At 39.1% G+C, this 21,304-nt stretch overlaps 1 protein-coding gene across 2 annotated transcripts in view; it reads left to right on the forward strand.

Moving 5' to 3' along the window:
- IKZF3 (IKAROS family zinc finger 3) overlaps positions 1-21,304 on the forward strand; it is a 107,840-nt gene that overhangs the window by 54,384 nt on the left and 32,152 nt on the right. For both annotated transcript variants that reach the window (XR_010152871.1, XM_003953029.5), the window contains exons 4-5: positions 18,272-18,532; positions 19,616-19,783. Coding sequence is in view for 1 of the 2 variants with exons in the window: in XM_003953029.5 (XP_003953078.1) it covers positions 18,272-18,532; positions 19,616-19,783 (429 nt within the window). In the remaining variant the exon portion in view is untranslated. The remainder of the gene's footprint in view (positions 1-18,271; positions 18,533-19,615; positions 19,784-21,304) is intronic.

Genomic DNA, 21,304 nt, shown 5'->3' on the forward strand with positions numbered 1-21,304 from the left:
GGCTCAAGCAATACTTCCACCTCAACCTCCTGAGTAACTAGGTCTACAGGCACGCACCACCATGCCCTGCTAATTTTTTAACTTTTTGTAGAGGGGTCTCACTGTGTTGCCCAGTCTGGTCTTGAACTCCTAGACTCAAGTGATCTTCTCGCCTTGGTCTCCCAAATTGCTGAGATTACAGGCATAAGCCACCATGCCCAGCCTTCCTTCTCCACTTTATAAAAGAAAAGAACATTTCTCACCCACCTCTAAGGTGTAAGTACTTCCAAGATGCCAAACAAAGGATCAATTAGATAATTTCTTTTATCAAATTTTCATAACTTATTTCCTCTCTATCCTTCTCATTAGGAGATACAGTCCCAATAAATTTTACTTTTTGTATTTGGTAATTATTGATCAAATTATAATATACCTATATTGTTTTACTCAATTGTATGTTAATAATTGTAATGCTAATTCAATCCAGAAGAAAACACATTTTGACACATAGCACTTCATGTTAACAAAAGTAACTATATTTTATTGGGGTTTTTTTTTTTTTTGCTGCAGATACGTATAATGGGATGAACAATAGATGACTCAAGCATACAAGAGTACTACATTAGGATAAAATTCCATGGGGGTAGTGAAATGGAAATAGAAGTTCAAAGAGAAATTTCCTGACTTTCTTGAAAAGCTTACTTATGTATTTTTAAATTTATGATGGAGTAAATTAAATCACAAATATGTATATATTCCTAAGTAGATACATTTGAAAGGGTGTGGTAATGGTTTAAACTATCATTATTTACAATACACAAACTGTATTCTTTTGTTTAAAAGTAGTTAAACTCATGATGAAAAATTATAGATGTCAACTTAGTATGTACTTAATGTCCACTATGTATAAGAGAGATATATAATTTTTCAAAATTCTTTTGAGGATGCTTGAGCAAAAAATTTGAAAAATGCCAACCACTATTATATGAAGTTTACAAAATATAACACAGAGGTGTCTTTAAGCCTGAGCCTATTTAAAGGCCTGAGGCAGAGATTCTCAACCTGAGATCTCAGGGTTTGAGAAATCAATCAATAGTATGTGAAATTTCGTGTTTATGGGCATGTGTACCTTTTTCTGGGCAAATAGTACAGTTCTCAAAGATGTTCACAACCTAAAAAAGATTAAAAAGATCTGACCAAAGCATGTAAAGTCTTAAGAAACTTGACTTTGCTGTTTTCATAATAGTTTCATATGCACTGGCATGTGGAATTGCTTCCAACATAAACAATTTTGGTTCAGTTGTTTGTATATAAAATAATACTAATTATGAAAAATAATGAAAGATTCAATCTCCCTTTCTTCATCATCATCCTGAAATCTATGTCAATCTTTTAATTTTATTCCTTGCTTATTCAGAGGCCTTTTCTTTTCTTAATTTTGATGGAGAAAATTACAGGTGCTTCATCCATAGAAAAATGCTGAATGGAAATGTGGAAAACAGTTTTTAAAAGAATAGACATCATCTGCCCCTGACAGTTGTGTCTTGCGGTTTCTTCCAGGATCTAATCAGCAGTCTAGCAATAGGTTGACATAGTATTCAGGCTTAGAATTAGGAAAATTACATTTGGAAGTGACTAATAACACAGTACTTTCAAAGCTTTGGATTTTAAAGTGTCACACACACAGCAGGTGAATGAAGATGTCAGAGCCAGGCCTAAAGGAGCACCCCGGTAATCCAGCCCTTGGTGTATAACCTTCAAACACCAATAAACAAGATTATCTGGGTTTAACATGTGACCTTTCTCATTTTGACTGGTAGGTCCAGATGTTTTCTCATTTAGCTGCCTGGTTGAAATCTGCTTTAACTGACTGCATTTGGATCTAGATTTGAGGTTGCAGGAATGACAGTCTTGAAAACTACATTCTGCACTGGGTGATACTGTCTAAACAGTAACATATGGAGACCTATGGTTTAATAATTAAAAATAATTTGTGACCTTACCCTTAATAGATTTGCTAATTATGTCAACTGAATAAGTAAAAATGGGTTCACGATAGATATTTCACTATATTCATCAGTCTGGTGGCATTAAAGACATTGACAAGATGTGTTAGAACCAGCCTTTTCTGCACCTGCGTCTACAGAAGCAAAAATCTCAGCCAGGGCCTTTGTTATCCTTTCTTACTCCTTAAGTAATTTCATAGCAGCCCTTGAGAAAATAGGAAAGGCTCTTTGTTAACTTCTGTTAAGTCAGCCTAGGCTGTGGTCATACCTCCCATCCACCGACATTTGAACAAACACTACTTAATGGTCCATTATTACTCTTTTCATTACTTGGAGCCCAGAACTCTCTCTTGCATTTTTATATGACCTATTCCTTACTTACCATCAGCTTGATTTTCCGGTTCTAGTCCTTCAGGTTGTACTAGTTCTCTCTCTCTCTCAGACTGTAAAGAAAAGATAATTCTTTATTTTCTTATTTTGTCTTATGAGAGAACTCACATTCCTGAATGAACCCTCAGTGAACTTCCCCAGGTGCATTTATATCACTGCTGCTTTGCAGTCCAGAGATAGTGCTCATTAACTAATTAATAACCACAGCCTAGTAAAACACACTAAGTCATTAACAGAACAGAAAGTGAGACAGTATGGTCCATAAAAGCACAAAATATAACAAAGAAGTAATATATCCTTATGTATCTGGATCCTTATGAATTTTAGCCCAATTTAGAAAGAGCAAAAATCAGTAGTTAGGTATTTGTCTGAAATCGATAATAAAATAACTAAGTATGGGAAATGTCCAATCAGGCCAACTCTTTTACACTTGATTTTTTAACCTTCCTTTCCTACTGTCAAGTAGCGGGTGCCCTTGTGTTTTTCAACAAGCTAATTCTTGTTAATTTTGTTGAAAGGGAATGAAATCAGTTGTACAGGAACAAAAGGAGTTAAAAATAGTCTTCTGAGCATTTGTCATATGGAAGTAATCATAGCTCAAAAACTATACTTACCATGATGCTTCTTGTAATTGTTGGTGAATGGGTAGCTAAACATTCCCATTTTGAGACAGAGTCAGTATCAGAGTCAGTATCAGAGCTATCAATTTTATTTTGTTTTGTTTATCTGTATAGATTTCTTTTTAAAACAGCTTTAATGTGGTTATAATTTACATACTTTAAATGTTCAATTCAATGACTTTTCTAGCAAATTTACAGAGCTGTACAACTACCACCATGTTTTAGAACATTTCCATCACCCTAAAAAACCCTTTGTACTTGTTTGTAGTTGATCCCCATTCTTGCCTGCAGCCTCAGGCAACCACTAATTATTTCTGTCTCTAAAGATTTACTGTTTCTGGGTATTTCATATAAATGGAATAATACCATATGTAATATTTTGTTTCTGGCTTCTTTTACTTAGCATAATGTTTTTGAAGTTCATCTATGTTGCTGCATGTATCAGTAGTTTGTTTCTTTTATTTCTTTTTTCTTAAAATTTTTGAGATGGGATCTCACTGTGTTGCCTAGGCTGGTTTCAAACTCCTGGGCTCAAGTGATCCTCCCACCTCAGCCTCCCGAGTAGCTAGAAACATATAGAGGCCCCGTCTCTACAAAAAAAAAAAAAAAAAATTTTAAATAGTCCCAGCTACTCAGGAGACTGAGGTGGGAGGATTGCTTGAGCCTAGGAGGTCGAGGCTGCCTAGTGAGCCATGACCATGCCGCTGCACTCCAGCCTGGGTGACAGTGAGACGCTGTCAAAAAAAAAAAAAAAGAATATCATTGTATTTATATAGTACATTTTGATTATCAATTCACTGTTTGATGGACATTCAATTGTTTGCACTTTTTAGCTTCTATGAACATTTATGTACAAGTCTTTATGTGGACATAGGTTATCACTGCTTTTGAGCAGATACCTAGAATTGTTGGCTTGTATGGTAAATTTATGTTTAATTTTATAAGAAACTACCCCTATATTAGTTATTGATTGCTGTGTGACAAATGACCCCAAACCCTAGCAACTTAAAACATATTATCTCAGGAATACAGGCACAGCATATCTGGGTCCTCTGCTTCAGTCTCTCCCAAGGCTGCTAACAAGATACTGACCTGAACTGTGGTCTCATCTAAAGACTTGACTAGGGAAGGATCAGCTTCCAAGCTCACTCATGTGGTTGTTGTCAGGATTCAGTTCCTGAAGGCTGTTAGACTGAAGGCCTCATTTCTTCACTGGAAGTTGGCCAGACACTGCCTTCAGCTCCTTGCTCTCCAGCTTACTTCATCTGAGAAGCTTGCAAGAAGCACCACAGAGAGAAAGAGAGAGAGAGATGGAAGTCACAGTCTTTTATAACCTAAACACAGAAGAGACACCTTCCATCACTTTTCCATGTTTTTCTCATTAGAAGCAATCACCTAGGTCCAGCCCACACTGGAGGGGAATATTACACAAGGGTGTGAATGCTAGGAGCCGTTTTAGAAGGCTGCCCACCATACTGCCAAACTGTTTTCCAAAATGACTGTGTCATTTTACACTCCCACCAGCAACGGATGAGGGTTCCATTTTCTTCACATCCTTGCCAACGCTCTTTATTGTGTCTTTTTTATAGTAGCCATTCTAGCAGGTGTGAAGTGGAATCTCATTATGGTTTTAATTCACACTTCTCTAATGACTGAGGATGATGAGCATCTTTTCATTGGTCTGTTGTCCATTCATGTAAGTTCCTTGGTGAAATGTTAATTCACATCTTTTGTGCGTTTTAAAAATTTTATTTATTACCTTAGAAAAGCTAAAGACTACTTTCGTGCATTTTAAAATTGGATTATTTGTCTTACTGAGTTGCAGGATATTTTCATTTATGAATCATGTTTTCAGTGCTGTATCTAAGAAATCTTTGCCTGTCTCAAGGTCATGAACATATTATGTGCCAGCTACTATGCTACGCCTATATATACATTATTTTGCTTAATTTCATTACTGTAACAGCCCTATTAGGTATAGATATTATCATTACTGCAACACAAATGAGAAAATTCACGGAAGTCAAATTACTTGCTGAGGTTACACAGCTAGTTAGTACAACTTGAACCTGGGTTCTGTCTTACTCCAAAGCCCATGCTCTTTTATCAGAAACTTAAAAAAAAAAAAAGTCATTCAACTCTATTTTCAGTGGAAAAAAATAAGTTAAATACCATATTGTTCCTTCCCTGTAATTACCAATACCCATCCAATATTACTTGAATATTGTTAGTAGAAACCTCTCTGTGATCATTAGAAGCTGCTGTTTGAAATAGAAAGGACATAGATTGCAGTTTGTTGGCCAGATTCTATTCTAGTTTTATTCTGCCAGACAATATTCCCTCTGCAGTTTCCAGTAGAGCTAGGATGCATCTTTGCTTGCAGCCTTGAAGTATGTTACTGGGCAGCTGTTAAGCAGTTGTTACACTTTACCCCCAGGGATGAACATGTTCCAGTGACAAGATAGCTCATTCCCTTGTGTGCTTTTAATGTTGTACATTCACCCAGGAGAAGTCAGTGCTGAGTTTCTTCTATTATTTCTCAGTGCTCTAATTCCATTATTTGAGAACCAGGGAAGAAGGAAGGGAAGAACCAGAGATGGGTAAAAGTCTAAATAATATGTTACAGATGGTAAATGTTCATTTTTATTTTGTATTTTAACGTAATGCTAAAAAGAACAAGAGTCTTCTAATTCTTAATCCTTATACTCATTTCCTTCTCATCCAAGAATCCTTTATACCCTTTGGGTCTGATTGTTATACCTTGAGTTAGAAATAACAATTTATTTTTTCCCTCTATCTTCGGCTAATATGCTAGCTTTAGGCAAAATTGCAATCTGTACAATTTTTAAAAACACCGTCAACCCTAATTTTGTACTTGAAGCAAATAATAGTATAGTTGTTCACGCTTTCCTTTCCTCCTTCTTATCTTCTTTCCTTCCTTACTTCCTTGTTTGTTTGGTAAGTAGTCACTGAGCTCTGTATCAGTGCTAAATGTTGATAGAAGCAGCATAATATACAGACGTTGACATCAAACAGCCACTATGTAGAGAGGACAACGGGGAATATTATAGGAAAAGCGGAGAAGAAATGGGAGAGATAAGGAGCTTGTTTGCAACTTGTTGAGTGTGAGATAAGTGTTGGAAATTCAGGAAGTGATTGTACATGTCAGGAAGTATATGTCTATGGCTTTCCAGGTCTACCGGAAATAAAAATTTGAGAGTCAACAGCAATAAAAACTTGGATCAGGAGACAGAGTATGTAAAGTGAAAAGGCAAAAGTTTCAAGAAATAGGCCCTAGGAAATAATTCACATCTAGGAGATAGAGAAAGAGGAATAAACAGAGGATATAAGTAAATAAGTGAGGTAGGAGTAGGACCAGCAAAGAATAAGCTAAGGAAAGAGATTTAAAAAGCAGGGACTGGCCAGTGGCATCCTATTGCAAAATGGTGGAGCAGGAAGGGCAGAAGCCAGACCACAATGGGCAAAGAAGTCAACTAGATGACTGGCTATCACTGTGGGCCATGGACCTTATTCTGATGCATTAAGAGAAACTACATACTGCATGACAGCATCAGAATCTTGTAGACAAGTTAGGGTTATATTGTGATCTACTACTTCTTCTCTGCCTGGCCTAGTTATCATCACTAAATTGGTTCAGGCTGCCCAAGAAGTTCATTCATTCATTCATTCAATTTCTTTTTTTTTTTTGAGACGGAGTCTCGCTCTCACCCAGGCTGGAGTGCAGTGGAGCTATCTTGGCTCACTGCAACCTCTGCCTCCTGGGTTCAAGCGATACTCTTGCCTCAGCCTCCTGAGTAGCTGGGATTACAGGCGCGTGCCACCGTGCCTAGCTAATGTTTTGTATTTTTAGTAGAGACAGGGATTCACCATGTCAGCCAGGCTGGTCTCGAACTGCTGGCCTCAAATGATCTGCCCGCCTTGGCCTCCCAAAGTGCTGGAGTGTTGGGATTACAGGCATGAGCCACCGCACCCGGCCCATTCATTCAATTTCTAAAGTAACAAGGCCCTTGTTAGGTTCTGGGGACACAAATATTATTTAAACCTGGTCCCCACCTTGAAAATACTCCTAGTCTATATGGGAGATAAATACCCTAATTGTGATATAACACAAAGCATGCTATATACACCAAGAACTACTTATGCTCTGGATATAGAAGACTTTTTCATTCCTTCCTTTACCTGTGACCCTGAGTTTGGTATTGTGACAGTCAGAATGTTTTTTAGCCAATTTAATTGTATTTGGATGACAGTTTTTGAATTTTACTAAGAATTGTATTTTAACATGCTTTAACCTTTTTCATTCCTGTTTTTAAAAAAGATAGAGTGGCTGGGCGCGGTGGCTCACGCCTGTAATCCTAGCACTTTGGGAGGCCGAGGCAGGCAGATCATCTGAGGTCCAGAGTTCGAGACCAGCCTGACCAACATGGAGAAACCCTGTCTCTACTAAAAATGCAAAATTAGCCGGGCATGGTGGTACATGTCTGTAATCCCAGCTACTCCGGAGGCTGAGGCAGGAGAATGGCTTGAACCCGGGAGGTGGAGGTTGCTGTGAGCCGAGATCGCGCCATTGCACTCCAGCCTGGGCAACAAGAGCGAAACTCCGTCTCAAAAAAAAAAAAAAAAAAAAAAAAAAAAGATAGAGTGAATATTCTATGCAAGGGAATTTTGAATGAAAAAGGAAGTTTTTTTTCTTTCGGATTTACAAATGAAGTTTCTACCAGGTAACTACTTTAGTCTATGCTTGTTTAGGCAACATCTAAAACTTCAGCCTCTTTAAATGTATTTCATCCATTGTTTTTTGATGGGTAGCAGTTATTTCTCAAAAATATAAATACAAAAGAGTTTAATACGTAAATGAAAATAATCAATAGAAAAAGTAATTGTTATAATGGGCAGAAATGAAACAATATACTTATAGACTCTTTATAGTTTAGAAAGACCTTTCATACATCATGGCCTTCAGTCCTCACAATTCTAGATAAAGAATTATACCTGGCCCCATGACATTTGAAGAGCTTAGCCCAGCTGAGCAGCTGGAACCTTACCTACTGCTGATGTATAGTGTATTTCTGTTGTAAAAGTAGTAAATCTCCTCTTCTTCTAATGGGGAAGCAAAGAATTACACTGAAATTATTAAACAAAATTATTTTTATTATTATGCCCATGAATGAGCTATTTGATAGTCAGATAAGGCAAAAATGAATGTTATTAGTAAAATTGAGGGTAGTTCCTTTGCAAATGAAACTTTTTACATGCTAATGCTCTTGTGTTTGAAGTGATGTGATTTACTGATGGCCAGTTTAGATTTTTTTTTTTTTTTTTTTTTTTTTTTTGAGACAGGTCTCATTCTGTTGCCCAGGCTGGCTGGAGTACAGTGGCATGATCACAGCTCACTGCAGCCTGGACCTCCCCAGGCTCAGGTGATCCTCCCTTCTCAGCCTCTTGAGTAGTTGGGACTACAGGCATGCTGTATTCCCAGCTATTCCCAGGTATTCTACCATACCTGGCTATTTTCTCATGACTTTAATTTTTTTTCTTTTTTTTTTTTTTGAGACAGGGTCTCGCTCTGTCTCCCAGGCTAGAGTGCAATGGCATGAACACAGCTCACTGCAGCCTTGACCTCCTGAGTTCAAGGGAATCTCCTGCCTTAGCCTCCTATGTAGCTGGGACAACAGGCACACACTACCACATCCGGCTAATTTTTTGATTTTTTGTAGAGACAGGGTCTTACTTTGTTGCCTAGGCTGGTCTCAAACTTCTGGGCCCAAGCGATCCTCCCACCTCTGCCTCCTGAAGTGCTGGAGTTACAGATGTAAGCTATTGCACCTGGCCAAAAATGTATTTCAATGAGAACTTAAATCTATAGAATTTTATCCAAACCTGTATTGAGATATCAGTATTTCATCTCTCTCTTTTTTTTTTTTTTTTTGAGATGGAGTCTCGCTCTGTCACCCAGGCTGGAGTGCAGTGGTGCGATCTCGGCTCACTGCAAGCTCCGCCTCCCGGGTTCACAGCATTCTCCTGCCTCAGCCTCCCGAGTAGCTGGGACTACAGGTGCCCGTCACCATGCCTGGCTAATTTTTTGTATTTTTAGTAGAGACAGGGTTTCACCATGTCTTGATGGTCTTGATCTCCTGATCTCGTGATCTGCCTGCCTCAGCCTCCCAAAGTGCTGGGATTACAGGCGTGAACCACTGCGCCCGGCCAGTATTTCATCTCTTGTTAGCCTGATTCACCTTTTCCAGTTTTTTCCTAATTTAAAAATAGGCATTTTCAAAATTAACAGACGTTCATTATTTTAAATTTTAAAAGAGAAAAAAAGAAAACATAATAGATTTTATAAATCAATGACCAAAAGTTTAGTTTGCATTGAAGCTTTATAATTTTACTGGTTAGCAAATATTAAAACTTTCCTTACTCTTTAGTTCTAAAAATATCATCGGTTTCTCTCTCTCATTACTTTACATGCAAAAATGTAAATTAGAAAATGAAAATGACCCATCGTTTCAGTGTTCTTCTTCCTAATACAAAGAGGTCATTGTGGGAGAGAAGTATAGACATTAATTTTATAAGGAAAACTGTTCTAGTTCATCTGTTTGTGCTAGATTGGGTGACAGCAACAAACTTTGTAGACTGAATACCTACAATACATATATTTCCCATTTTGCTCTTTAGTGCTTCAAGCTTCTAAATCCTATTAACAGCTGTCAAAACCTGGTAAACTATTTAGATGCTTTCACAATTTGTTTAATTGGATAGTTAGAAAATGGCATGCTAGAAAAGCCCCACCCCCACCCCCTTTCTTTTAGCCTGGCTGAACATCTGTAGCATTAGGGCCTCATTATCTCTGAATTGGCATAGCAAATCAGTGGCATCATTAAAATGCCACATTAAGATGATTAAGCTTCTTTGTTATCCAGTTGACTTTTGCATTTGCTGAAGATTTCATGGTTATGACCCCCGATCCTTGTAAAACACTTAAATAACATCACCCTTTTGTGCCTTCCCTAACAGCCTCTATCTTGTTTTGTCCCTTCTCACAATATCTCCGGCAGACCTGAGGAGATTACTTCCAACTTTGTCCTTCTTAGAGTTGGATTCTGAGATCTCATAGTTTAAGGTGGAAATTCAGAATCTCTTTTTTCCACTGGGAAATTCCTAGTATCAACATGCTCTCCAAGATACCCAAGTTGTCTATTCTGTTTGCCATCTTTGATAGGTTCTTCTCTCCAACTGAGCATTTTATGTGCCTGTAAAAACAAACTGAGGCACAGTTGGCTGAGACTGCTATTGCCCCTGAAGGATTTAGATGTTGGATCCTTTCCAGGACCCATTGTTTTTGCAGTGTCTCAGGTGAAACCAAAAATGTCTACTCTGGAGTACAAGCCTTTCATGTGATAACCATCACCCCAGGAAATGAAACCATGTGCATCAGCCCCAGTGAGCCAAACCTTTGTTCTCTTCAGCCTACAAAATTCTCTCTGGGGTGTGTGTGTGTTCGTGTGTGTCATCTTCCTAAGAGGCCTGAAAACATAGACAAAGATGGGAGCAATTGTACCCTAGAGTAGTTCCTTTAGAAAGAAGTTTAGTTTAATCTAATTTCCTATGGGTTAGATTCAATTTAGACATCTTTTCCCTGCCTCTGGGAATGTATAGCAATTACCTTTATCAGCAATTTGTGGTTTGGTATATTCTTTTCTCCACAAGTTCAGTTATAAAAAATGTATTCAGGAAGCCTTTAACTTTTTTTTATTATAAAATAGATCATATGTACAAAAAGGCAAGTATAATTACATGTATAGATTAAAGAATAATAAGAAAACATCCATACACCCACCACCTGACTTAAGAAATAAAGTTTCACCAGTGTCTATGAGGCTTCTTGATAGTCTTCTAAGTGTCAACTTAAGATGTATGTCTAAGAAACCTGATATATATTATAAGAAGATTAGAATTTACAAAACCAAAACATGAGATTATTCATACTATAAAAGGTTTATTCACTTTACAAAAGACTTCAGGATACTATCAGGCAGTTCCCCAAATATATTCAAGTATTTGTTGCCAGGTCTTTAAGATTTTCTGCCTTTATTAAATGAACGGGTGTTGCCAGTCACTGACAACTGAAATCAGGGCAAAATAAACATTTCTGAATGTAGAATGTTAATCAGCGGGACAGTGTTATTGGTTTTGCATGAAACATTTTATGAACACATCAACTACATAAAAGCGGATCTGTAGCAATGTAATTATATCATACTAAATATAAAGCAGAATAAGACGGATGTATGAGAACAAAGAAACATAATTTTTTTTCTAGTTAAGGGTATCAAGGAAGACTTCATGGAAGAAGTGGCATTTAAACTGCATGTGGAAGTTTGAATACACTATTGAAATGGTAGAAGGATATTTTAGGTGTGGGAAAGGCTGGAGAAGAGGCTTCAAGAACTGTGATTAGTCATGTTGCTGCTGTGCTTCTCAGACTTTAATGTGCATAAGAATCCTTGAGGATCTTGTTAAAATGCAAATTCTGGTCCAGTAGGTCTAGGTTGAGGCCTGAGCACCTGTATTTCTAACAAGCTCCCAGGCAGTTGCAGAACTGCTTATCCAAGGACCTCACTTTGCATAGTAAAGTTCTAGTATAGAGAGAAAGGTGATTCAAGAAGACTGAGAAATGAGATGATTAAGTAGTCCTGGGGCAAGTTCTGGACAGGTGCTTGAATACCTCATTAAGGAGTTTGGACTTTATTCTATAAGCAAATGAAATCATTGAAAGTTTTAAATAAGAGTTTCTTTGCTACAGCATGATTATTCTGGCAATAGGATGCAGTATAACAGAGGTCACATGTACCATGGGCCAGTTAGGAGGCTAATGCAATGATATATTCATACACCAGGAATTTATTGGATGTCTACTTTATGTAGGGCACTGCATCTAACTCGAGGCAGTGGCTCTCAAACTCCGTTGTGCATAAGGTTTATCTGGAGAGCATGGTTTTAAATGAACATTTCCAGTCTCCACCCCCAGATTAGTAGATCTATGGTAGGAGCCCCAAATTTTCTATTTTAAAACCACGTAACCTCTGGTCTTACAGATACAGGTTAAGCAGTGTCATAGGGAATACTGAGTGAAACACACACACACACACACACACACACGCACACACACACACAATCTGTAAAGCTTCTGCCCTCAGCTAGTTTACATATTTATCGGGGAGACTAGGGGAGGTGAGTTCATAAGTAACCCAGGAAGAAGGAGCAGGCTATTTTCCAGCTGGGTTGATCAGAGAAGGCATAGTAGCCAGGAGACAGCATATTAGTTTGACCTTTAAAAATGTGTAGGACAGTGGCCAGGCGCGGTGGCTCATGCCTGTAATCCCAGCACTTTGGGAGGCCGAGGCCGGCGGATCATGAGGTCAGGAGATCGAGACCATCCTGGCTAACACAGTGAAACCCTGTCTCTACTAAAAATACAAAAAATTAGCTGGGTATGGTGGTGGGCGCCTGTAGTCCCAGCTACTCGGGAGGCTGAGCCAAGAGAATGGCATGAACCCGGGAGGCAGAAGTTGCAGTGAGCAGAGATCGCACCACTGCACTCCAGCCTGGGTGACAGAGCAAGACTCCGTCTCAAAAAAAAAAAAAAAATATGTAGGATGTGTAGGACTTGGACCTGTGGCCATATTGGGGAAAGATCTTTTAGGCAGTAGAAATAAGACTACTTAGAAGCTCTTTAGTTAAAGATCTAACTAGTCAAAATTAATATGCCAAAGATAGGTTGGGGCCAGATCCCGAAAGGCCTTTTAAATTATTTGTTTCTGAGTTTGGACTTTATTTTGTTGGCAGTGGAAAATATTGAAGAATTTTGACAGGGCTATGACATGACCAGAGGTAGAATTTAGGAAGAGCAATCTTGTAGCAACGAACAAGACAGGCTGGAAAGGAGAAAGAAGGGAGGCAAAGAGAACAGTGCGGGGGCTACAGCAATAAGTAGATCATGGGAAAGTCATAGGGTCTGAGAATTAGGTAATGGGCATGCAAAATACAGGAGTGGAGAAACAGATTAGAGATTGGATACACAGATAGAACCACTGAATGATTGAATGGGGGCCCAATCAGGAGAAAGGAAAGATGACTCTAAGGATTCTAGCCTGAGTAACTGGGAAGATACCTAGGAAGCCTTCAGAAATAGAGGACTAAAGAAAGGGAAAGAGATTACACCTGGAGTTATATATATGGAAATTAATCATATAAGATGTTAGTTGAAGCCTTAAGAATGAATGAAATTGCCATACAAGAGGGGTGTAGAGGTAAGAAAAAAGAAGGTTAAGGACAGTATTTAGGATGCAGAGGGAAGAAAAGGGGCAAGAAGGAAGCAATCAGAAAGGCAAGGAAAGAAGGTACATTTTCATTGAAGAAATAGGAGTGCAGGAGCCGGGCACGGTGGCTCATGCCTGTAATCCCAACACTTTGGGAGGCCAAGACAGGTGGATCACCTGAAGTCAGGAGTTCGAGACCAGCCTGGCCAACATGGTAAAACCCTGTCTCTACTAAAAATACAGAAATTAGCCAGGTGTGGTGGCACGTGCCTATAGTCCCAGCTACTCGGGAGGCTGAGGCAGGAGAATCGCTTGGACCTGGGAAGCAGAGGTTGCAGTGAGCCGAGATCGCACCACTGTACTCTAGCCTGGGCAACAGAGTGAGACTCTGTCTCAAAAAAAAAAAAAAAAAAAAGAAAGAAAAAGAAAAAAAGAAAGAAAGACATAGGAGTGCAGAAGAACAAGGAATGGTGAGTGGTCAGTAGTGTTGAGGATTACAAAGAAGTTGGAGAGAGTGGCATACAAAAAGGCTCTGAATCTAGGAATCAGGAGATTATGGTTGGTGATATTCAAGGGAGCAGATTAAGTGAATTGTGGAGGCAGAAGCCATATTACAGAGAATTCTGAGTCCTTTTTGAGGCTGTAGAGGCAGTAAGCATAGCTTACCTATGTCTTTTTTTTTTTTTCTTGAGACGGAGTCTCACTTTGTCGCCCAGGCTGGAGTGCAGTGGTGGGATCTCAGTTCACTGCAACCTCCACCTCCCAGGTTCAAGCGATTCTCCTGCCTCAGCCTCTTGACTAGCTGGGACTATAGGCGCACACCACCACACCTGGCTAATTTTTTTGTATTTTTAGTAGAGATGGGGTTTCACCGTGTTAGTCAGGATGGTCTCGATCTCCTGACCTCATGATCCACCCGCCTCGGCCTCCCAAAGTGCTGGAATTACAGGTGTGAGCCACCGCTCCTGGACCACCTGTGTCTTAAATCTGTCTAGAAAGGAATGTTGAGACCGAGAGCAGTGGCTCACTCCTGTAATCCCAGCAGTTTGGGAGGCCGAGGTGGGTGGATCACGAGGTCAGGAGTTCAAGACCAGCCTGGCCAAGATGGTGAAACCCTGTCTCTACTAAAAAAAAAAAAATTAAAAAAATAGCCAGGCGTGGTGGTGGGCACCTGTAATCCCAGCTACTCAGGAGGCTGAGGCAGGAGAATCGCTTGAACCAGGGAGGCAGAGGTTGCAGTGAGCCGAGATCCCACCACTGCTCTCCAGCCTGGGCAACAGAGTGAGACTCTGACTCAAAAAAAAAAAAAAAAAAAGAAAAAAGAAAGAAATGTTGAGAGAGGATGAATTTAGGTATGATGTGATGAAAGGTGAAACCAAATTGCAAAAGGAAAGGAAAAGAGGAGTTGGCACCTAGAGAGCCTGAAGACATAGAGTTGATAGATCTTGGAGACTGACTTGATGTAGAAATTGAAAGAGAAAAGGTTCCACAGTTTCATGGCTTGGAGACTGGAAGAAGGGTTATGCCATTTGTCAGCATAAATAAGTCATAAATTAGAAGTAAGTTTGGGTTCAAAGATGACAAGTTTGATTTTAGACATGTTCATTAGTATTTTCTAATAGAATTTTTCTAAGTAGAACACCCCTTTTCTCTGCTTCAATAAGTCTTCCAGGGAATGGGATGAATCTCTTCATTAGAGCAGGCTAATGCCTTTCCTGGTTTTGGTGGCCTGTGTTTGGAGGCTGAGTACTAAGCCTAATATCTCTCAGGAATCTCATTCATACCTTAAATTCTAATTTATTTTATTTTATTTTATCTTTTTTGAGATGGCGTCTCGCTCTGTCGCCCAGGCTGGAGTGCAGTGGTACGATCTCGGGTCGCTACAACCTCCACCTCCCAGGTTGAAGCGATTCTCCTGCCTCAGCCTCCCCAGTAGCTGGGAGCCACCATGCCCAGCTAATTTTCTATATTTTTAGTGGAGACGGGGTTTTGCTATGTTGACCAGGCTGGTCTCAAACGCCTGACCTCAAGTGATCCACCTGCCTTGGCCTCCCAAAGTGCTGAGATTACAGGCATGAGCCACTACGCCCAGCCAGCAATTTATTATGGCTTACCTTGAGAAGGTAACAGAGTTGAATATTAGAATAAATTAGAATCTGGTTGGATACGGTGGCTCAGGCCTGTAATCCCAGCACTTTGGGAGGCCGAGGAGGGTGGATCACTTGAGGTCAGGAGTTCGAGACCAGCCTGGCCAACATGGCGAAACCCTGTCTTTACTAAAAACACAAAAATCAGCCAGGCATTGTGGTGCATGCCTGTAATCCCAGCTACTCGGGAGGCTGAGGCAGGAGAATCACTTGAACCTGGGAAGCAGAGGTGGCAGTGAGCTGATCGTGCCACTACACTCCAGGCTGGGCAACAGAGCAAGACTATGTCTCAAAAAATAAAATAGAATAAAATAAAAATAAGTTGCTAATCCCCAGTAACCATGCAGAGAGATCATCCAGGTCATTCATCTAAAACTGGTAAGACTCCAAAGGCAAACCAGCAACTATTTAAGCCCAAAGGACTTCTCTAATGCCCTGTCCCTGTGTCCTTATGTCCCTGGGTCTCAAATACTGTCTTCCTTGCTCTATAGCTGACTCCTAAAGGACTAAAGCTAAGATCTGCTCTTGAGCCAGCATGGTGTCGTATTGAATTCCAGGTCAGGCCAACTAAAGCCAAAATCCTGAGGGAAAGGAGCAGCTCTCTTATGTCCTCTGTTTTCAGAAAGACTCAACACATTGATCTTACTACATTTTAAAGTTCAGTGACCATGGAGTGGCCTGAGTCTGGTCATGTTCACATTTTCTAACCAAAATGGAAAGGATCCTTTTCTGCTGGCCTTTTCTATCTGCTGTTTTTGGTTTTAAGTAGCTGAAATTTTCCGTTGAGGTTCTTTTAAACGCCTACATGCAAACTGAAGAGCACTCAAGCTTTGGTGGGATATTACCCACAGCTGGAGTGATGGAGGAAGGGAGGCAAGTACAAGCCTCAGGTGCATCCTTCTCTTAAAAAAATAAAAATAAAAAATAAACACTTAAGCAAACAAATTCCACTTGAAAGCAGGGAAGACCTGTCTAGAGAAAGAAGTAAACCTCTTTCCAAGTAGGAAACAGATATCATTTCTTATATAATCCAGATCCATAGGGTGGGCAAATTTGAAACATGTTGGACTTATCCTACAGCCCTACATCTTTGCTAGTCGAAGAGTGAAAAGTTGTGAACCATGAACTGTGGTAGGAAGCAGTGGAACAGTGTGGCAGCCCTGGCTCCTCTGATGGTGGTTAGGCCCTGTCTTGCTCTATTAAGCAAACACAGTTAATATAGATGAAAGGTAACCTTGATAGAAGTGAAAATTGAAACTTGGGTTGAAGGTAGCAAGCCAGGCACAGCTGCAGTTGTACTTCCTCCTATGTGGCAAGAGGAGCAACACTTACTGATGTTTTTTGGAAGGGATGTAGTTTTTTAAAATATCTTTTTTCAGACTGTTTTGGGTTTTAACATTTACACCATTGATGGGAGGGTGTGTAATACAGTTGGTAAGAACCCACTTAGGCCTTATATGTCTAGTGCATGAGGTCAAATCCAAGTAATTGATAGTTCAAGCTTAAGTTTTGCATTCTAATCACACCTCTGCCAGTAACCGGATGTGTAACCTTCGACAAATGACCAAAAACATCTCTGCTCCCAGATTTCCTCATCTGAGAAACAAGAGGGTTGGATTAGATGACCTTTAAATTCCCTTCCAGCCCTACACTCCATTGATTTGTGATTCCTCATGGGGAGGTACAACTTTTGATTTCTAAGGACCAATGGTTGAAAAAGTAAGCATTTATATAGCATATTTTATATATGCAAAATCCCTTACAAATGTTTATTATTCTTACATCAGGCAAATTTTTAGGTTTTACTAGTGTCAGTGCTAGTACATAAATTTGCCTTCTTTGTTTCTTATGTTCTTCATATTTTTCCCATGTTCTTCATATGTTCTTATGCTCTTCATGAAGAGTATTACAGCTCTTCTTTTAAATTTCATTCATTTACATTGCAGCTCTTAAGATAGTACTTGGTCAGCCAACTCACTTGAGCCAGTCCCTCCTCTCCTATCCAGTCCTATTACACAATCCTTGAGTCCTTGAGTTTAGTTCTCCCTAACTTGGACCTAAGGGTCCTTCCCCTTATTTAGATTGAGCCCCACTTACCTGTGTCGATGAAAGTGACTCCTTAGGTTATATGAAAGAATTACTTTTCCTTTTGTCTTTCTCAACACTTTTTCATTAGTACTGACAGCTTCCTCTACAGTCAATGTTGTGCCTTTATCAGCTCCAAGAGAGACAGAGATAAGATGTGTTTTAGCAACTCATATACGTGGAAGGGGAAGAGGCAACGCATGGCTTAAAATTAGAAAAACTATGTTAACTAGTCAACTCTTAATCTTAATGGCTTACACTGGATGCATCTGAAGGATTCAAACAATATTTTCTCCTTGAAACCTAAGAGTACATCACCTTGCCTTTTTAACTGCAGCCACCAAAGACAGTACTAGATCTGAGAACCCTTCCTCTCCCCTAGTACTGGAGAAGAGTTGCTCAATGTTTGTTTCATGGCCACTTTGAGCAAACTTAGCTAAAATCTATTATCTGTAATTTTCTGGATAGCCTAAAACATTATCGTCTATTTTTATGTGTGTAAGTATGTGTGTTTTCCTCTGACTGTGGTTCTGAATTTAAATAACGTGCGGTCACGCTAATGGTGCTTTCTTGTTTTGTAGATGTACAGTGTTTTGTTAGCTTCGATTGGTATTTAATTGTCAGTTGTGGGTCTCTGCTGTTTGAGCTGCTTTGATAGCTTCAAGTATAGTCATTGTTCATTTCTTGCATTTTCTTCCCTGCAGATGATTCAATGAAAGTGAAAGATGAATACAGTGTAAGAGATGAGAATGTTTTAAAGTCAGAGCCCATGGGAAATGCAGAAGAGCCTGAAATCCCTTACAGCTATTCAAGAGAATATAATGAATATGAAAACATTAAGTTGGAGAGACATGTTGTCTCATTCGATAGTAGCAGGCCAACCAGTGGAAAGATGAACTGCGATGTGTGTGGATTATCCTGCATCAGCTTCAATGTCTTAATGGTTCATAAGCGAAGCCATACTGGTAAATAGTCTGCTTTTTTCATTCTTCTGAAAACTCTCCTAATGCAGCCACGTGAGAAATGAAGTGGTGGAATTTGGAACTTTTGGTTACTTTCATTGATTTTTGCTATAATGCTGATGTATCTCTCTCTCTGCATTGCTGTTCACTCAGTGCTTTTTATTCCTGCCTCACCATGCATTTGGCAAACATATTGCAAATGCTATGAATAAAAAAAGACTGTAGAGAGCACAGTGTTCTAGGTCAGCCAAATACTTTTTCTTCAGTTTCTAAGTAGGAGTTGAATTGTGTGATTTGCTTCTTAGCCATCTTTTGTATATTTTTGCATAACATTTTTAATAAGAGCAGATCTTCTTATTGTATTGGGTTCAAATTTGGTAAATGAAAGGACATAGTTTTTATTTCCTGTTTAAAATAATGTATCTTCAGACAATAAACAGGTAGTCTATAGAAATGCATACAAACACAACCATCGCACTTGAGCCAGTCGATTCCATCCCATATCTCATATGAAGACTTTAAAAAGGAGAATTTCTAGCCCTCAACACCTTGTAAGGACTTTAGTTTCTGGCTCTTTTTTCAAAGGAGATTATATTCAAAAGGAATACTAAAAAATTAGCCAGGCATAATGGCAAACACTGGTAGTCCCAGCTATTCTGAAGGCTGAGGTGACAGGCTCACTTGAACCCAGGAGGTCAAGGTTTCAGTGAGCCATGATGGGACCATTGCACTCCAGCCTGAGCAACAAAGCAAGAAGACCCTGTCTAAAAAAAAAAAAAAAAAAAAAAAAGGGAGTACCAAGTAATATAAAAACTTAGATCTAGAAAGCACTTCTAGAGCTGCTCTTGTTTCTTTGCTCTGATTCAATATGATACCTAAAATAGCCTTGCTAGTGGGTGCTTTTTCTCTTCTACAGAGGAGATTTCATAAGTAAGTCTTAGGCTTGCCTTGAAATGCAGCTCCCAACTGATCCCAATGTGAACAGTAATTGTCTAAAAGATGAGCTTTTCCCCTAGGCATCTAATCTGTGCATATGTTTCTCCACTTGCCTGTGACCAGAAATCTCCTTTTTTGTCCTTTTTAAAGGTGAACGCCCATTCCAGTGTAATCAGTGTGGGGCATCTTTTACTCAGAAAGGTAACCTCCTCCGCCACATTAAACTGCACACAGGGGAAAAACCTTTTAAGTGTCACCTCTGCAACTATGCATGCCAAAGAAGAGATGCGCTCACAGGGCATCTTAGGACACATTCTGGTAAGTGAGAGAAATGAGCATTCCTTGTCTAGGAAGTGCATTCCTCAGAGCCCAGTGTGGAAACTAGAAAGAGTTAAGTAGGAAGGTTTCAATCTGTCATTCTTGTTCTGAAGGGTTACAACAGCAGAGACCTCTAGGGCTAATTACACGACCATTAAGGCACTAATTGCTCTCCGTCTGCCTCAGTGGAGATGATCATCTCCTCACCATCCTTGCACCCATGGAGAACAACACAGTCAGATAGGAAGAGCCCACCCTATAAAAAATGTCCTTTTAATTTTTGTGAGAAAATTATAGCCATCAGTATTTTCTTCTGGTAAACTTTATTAGAAGATTATTTTCCTAACACACACACTCTTTCCATTCAAAAGACGAGACAAGCAAATGATGTACAGTTTGTAAATTATGAAAAACTGTGATCTGGATATAAATCATTGTTTGGGGGCTACTTTTTGGCCATTTGGGATAAATTTATTAAATCCAACTTTCCTCTTGATTGGCCCACTTTTTTTTTTTTTTTAAATAAACATGAGGTCTCACTATGTTGCTCAGGCTGGTCTCAAACTTCTGAGCTCAGGCATTCCTCCCACTTTGACCTCCCAAAGTGCTGGGATTACAGGCAGGAGCCACCATGCCCAGACAGCCTACTTATTTTAAATCTCTAAAAGATTGAACAACGGTAAAGATTTGTAAAAAGTTATGTGCTGTCATGATGTTTTTACTCCTTATTTTGACCAAGATAATACTTTTTTTTCAAGATTTAGAATTTCCGTCCTAGAAAAATAAGACTGAGTTTATTTTCAAATTTGGGACCTCATGTTCTTGATGTTATCTGGCAAAATTTTAATTGGAAAAAAAGGCTTGTTTTTATGTCAGTTCACATCTACTGCTTTGATTAAAACCTAGCCCCAAACTCAAAACTTGTTATAATTCAGCCACTAGGATTAAACAAGTCAGCCCCAACAAAACCCACCATGAGAGATCATAATTGGCAATTGAAGGGTTTCTCTCTTTTACAGCTCATTTTTCAAAGTAATGAATTAAGGATGAGTTTGGTTCGAAAAAATTAGAATAGTTCTCTACTGTTGCCTTTTTCAAGTAAGAAACAATAGTAGGCTTTTTAAAGACAGATTCCAGAGAACCCAATTTATGCAGAAACATAACATTTTTAGCCCTAGCAAACCTGCATTTGTTTTAATTTAGGATTCCATAAGGATCTTTTAGTGCTTTAAATCCCAAAGCCTCTGTTTTAAACAGAGCAAGAGGAGTTAGAAAATAAAAATTTTAGCCCCTAAAACTGACAAATGCATTGAGTATATTCTATCAACAATCAGAAAGACCAGCCTTGCACAGATAGTTGAAGTTATTACTTACATATTTCAAGCAATAAAGCATTTGGGGAGTTGGCAGAATAAAGTTTGCATGAATTGTATGGGTGAAACTTTTCCTTCATCTTAGACATTTAGACGAAGTCATTTTTACAATTCATTTTTATTTTATTTTATTTTATTTTTTGAGACG

This window comes from Pan troglodytes, chromosome 19, assembly GCF_028858775.2.
Source record: "Pan troglodytes isolate AG18354 chromosome 19, NHGRI_mPanTro3-v2.0_pri, whole genome shotgun sequence".
In the NCBI taxonomy this organism is placed as follows: Eukaryota; Metazoa; Chordata; class Mammalia; order Primates; family Hominidae; genus Pan; species Pan troglodytes.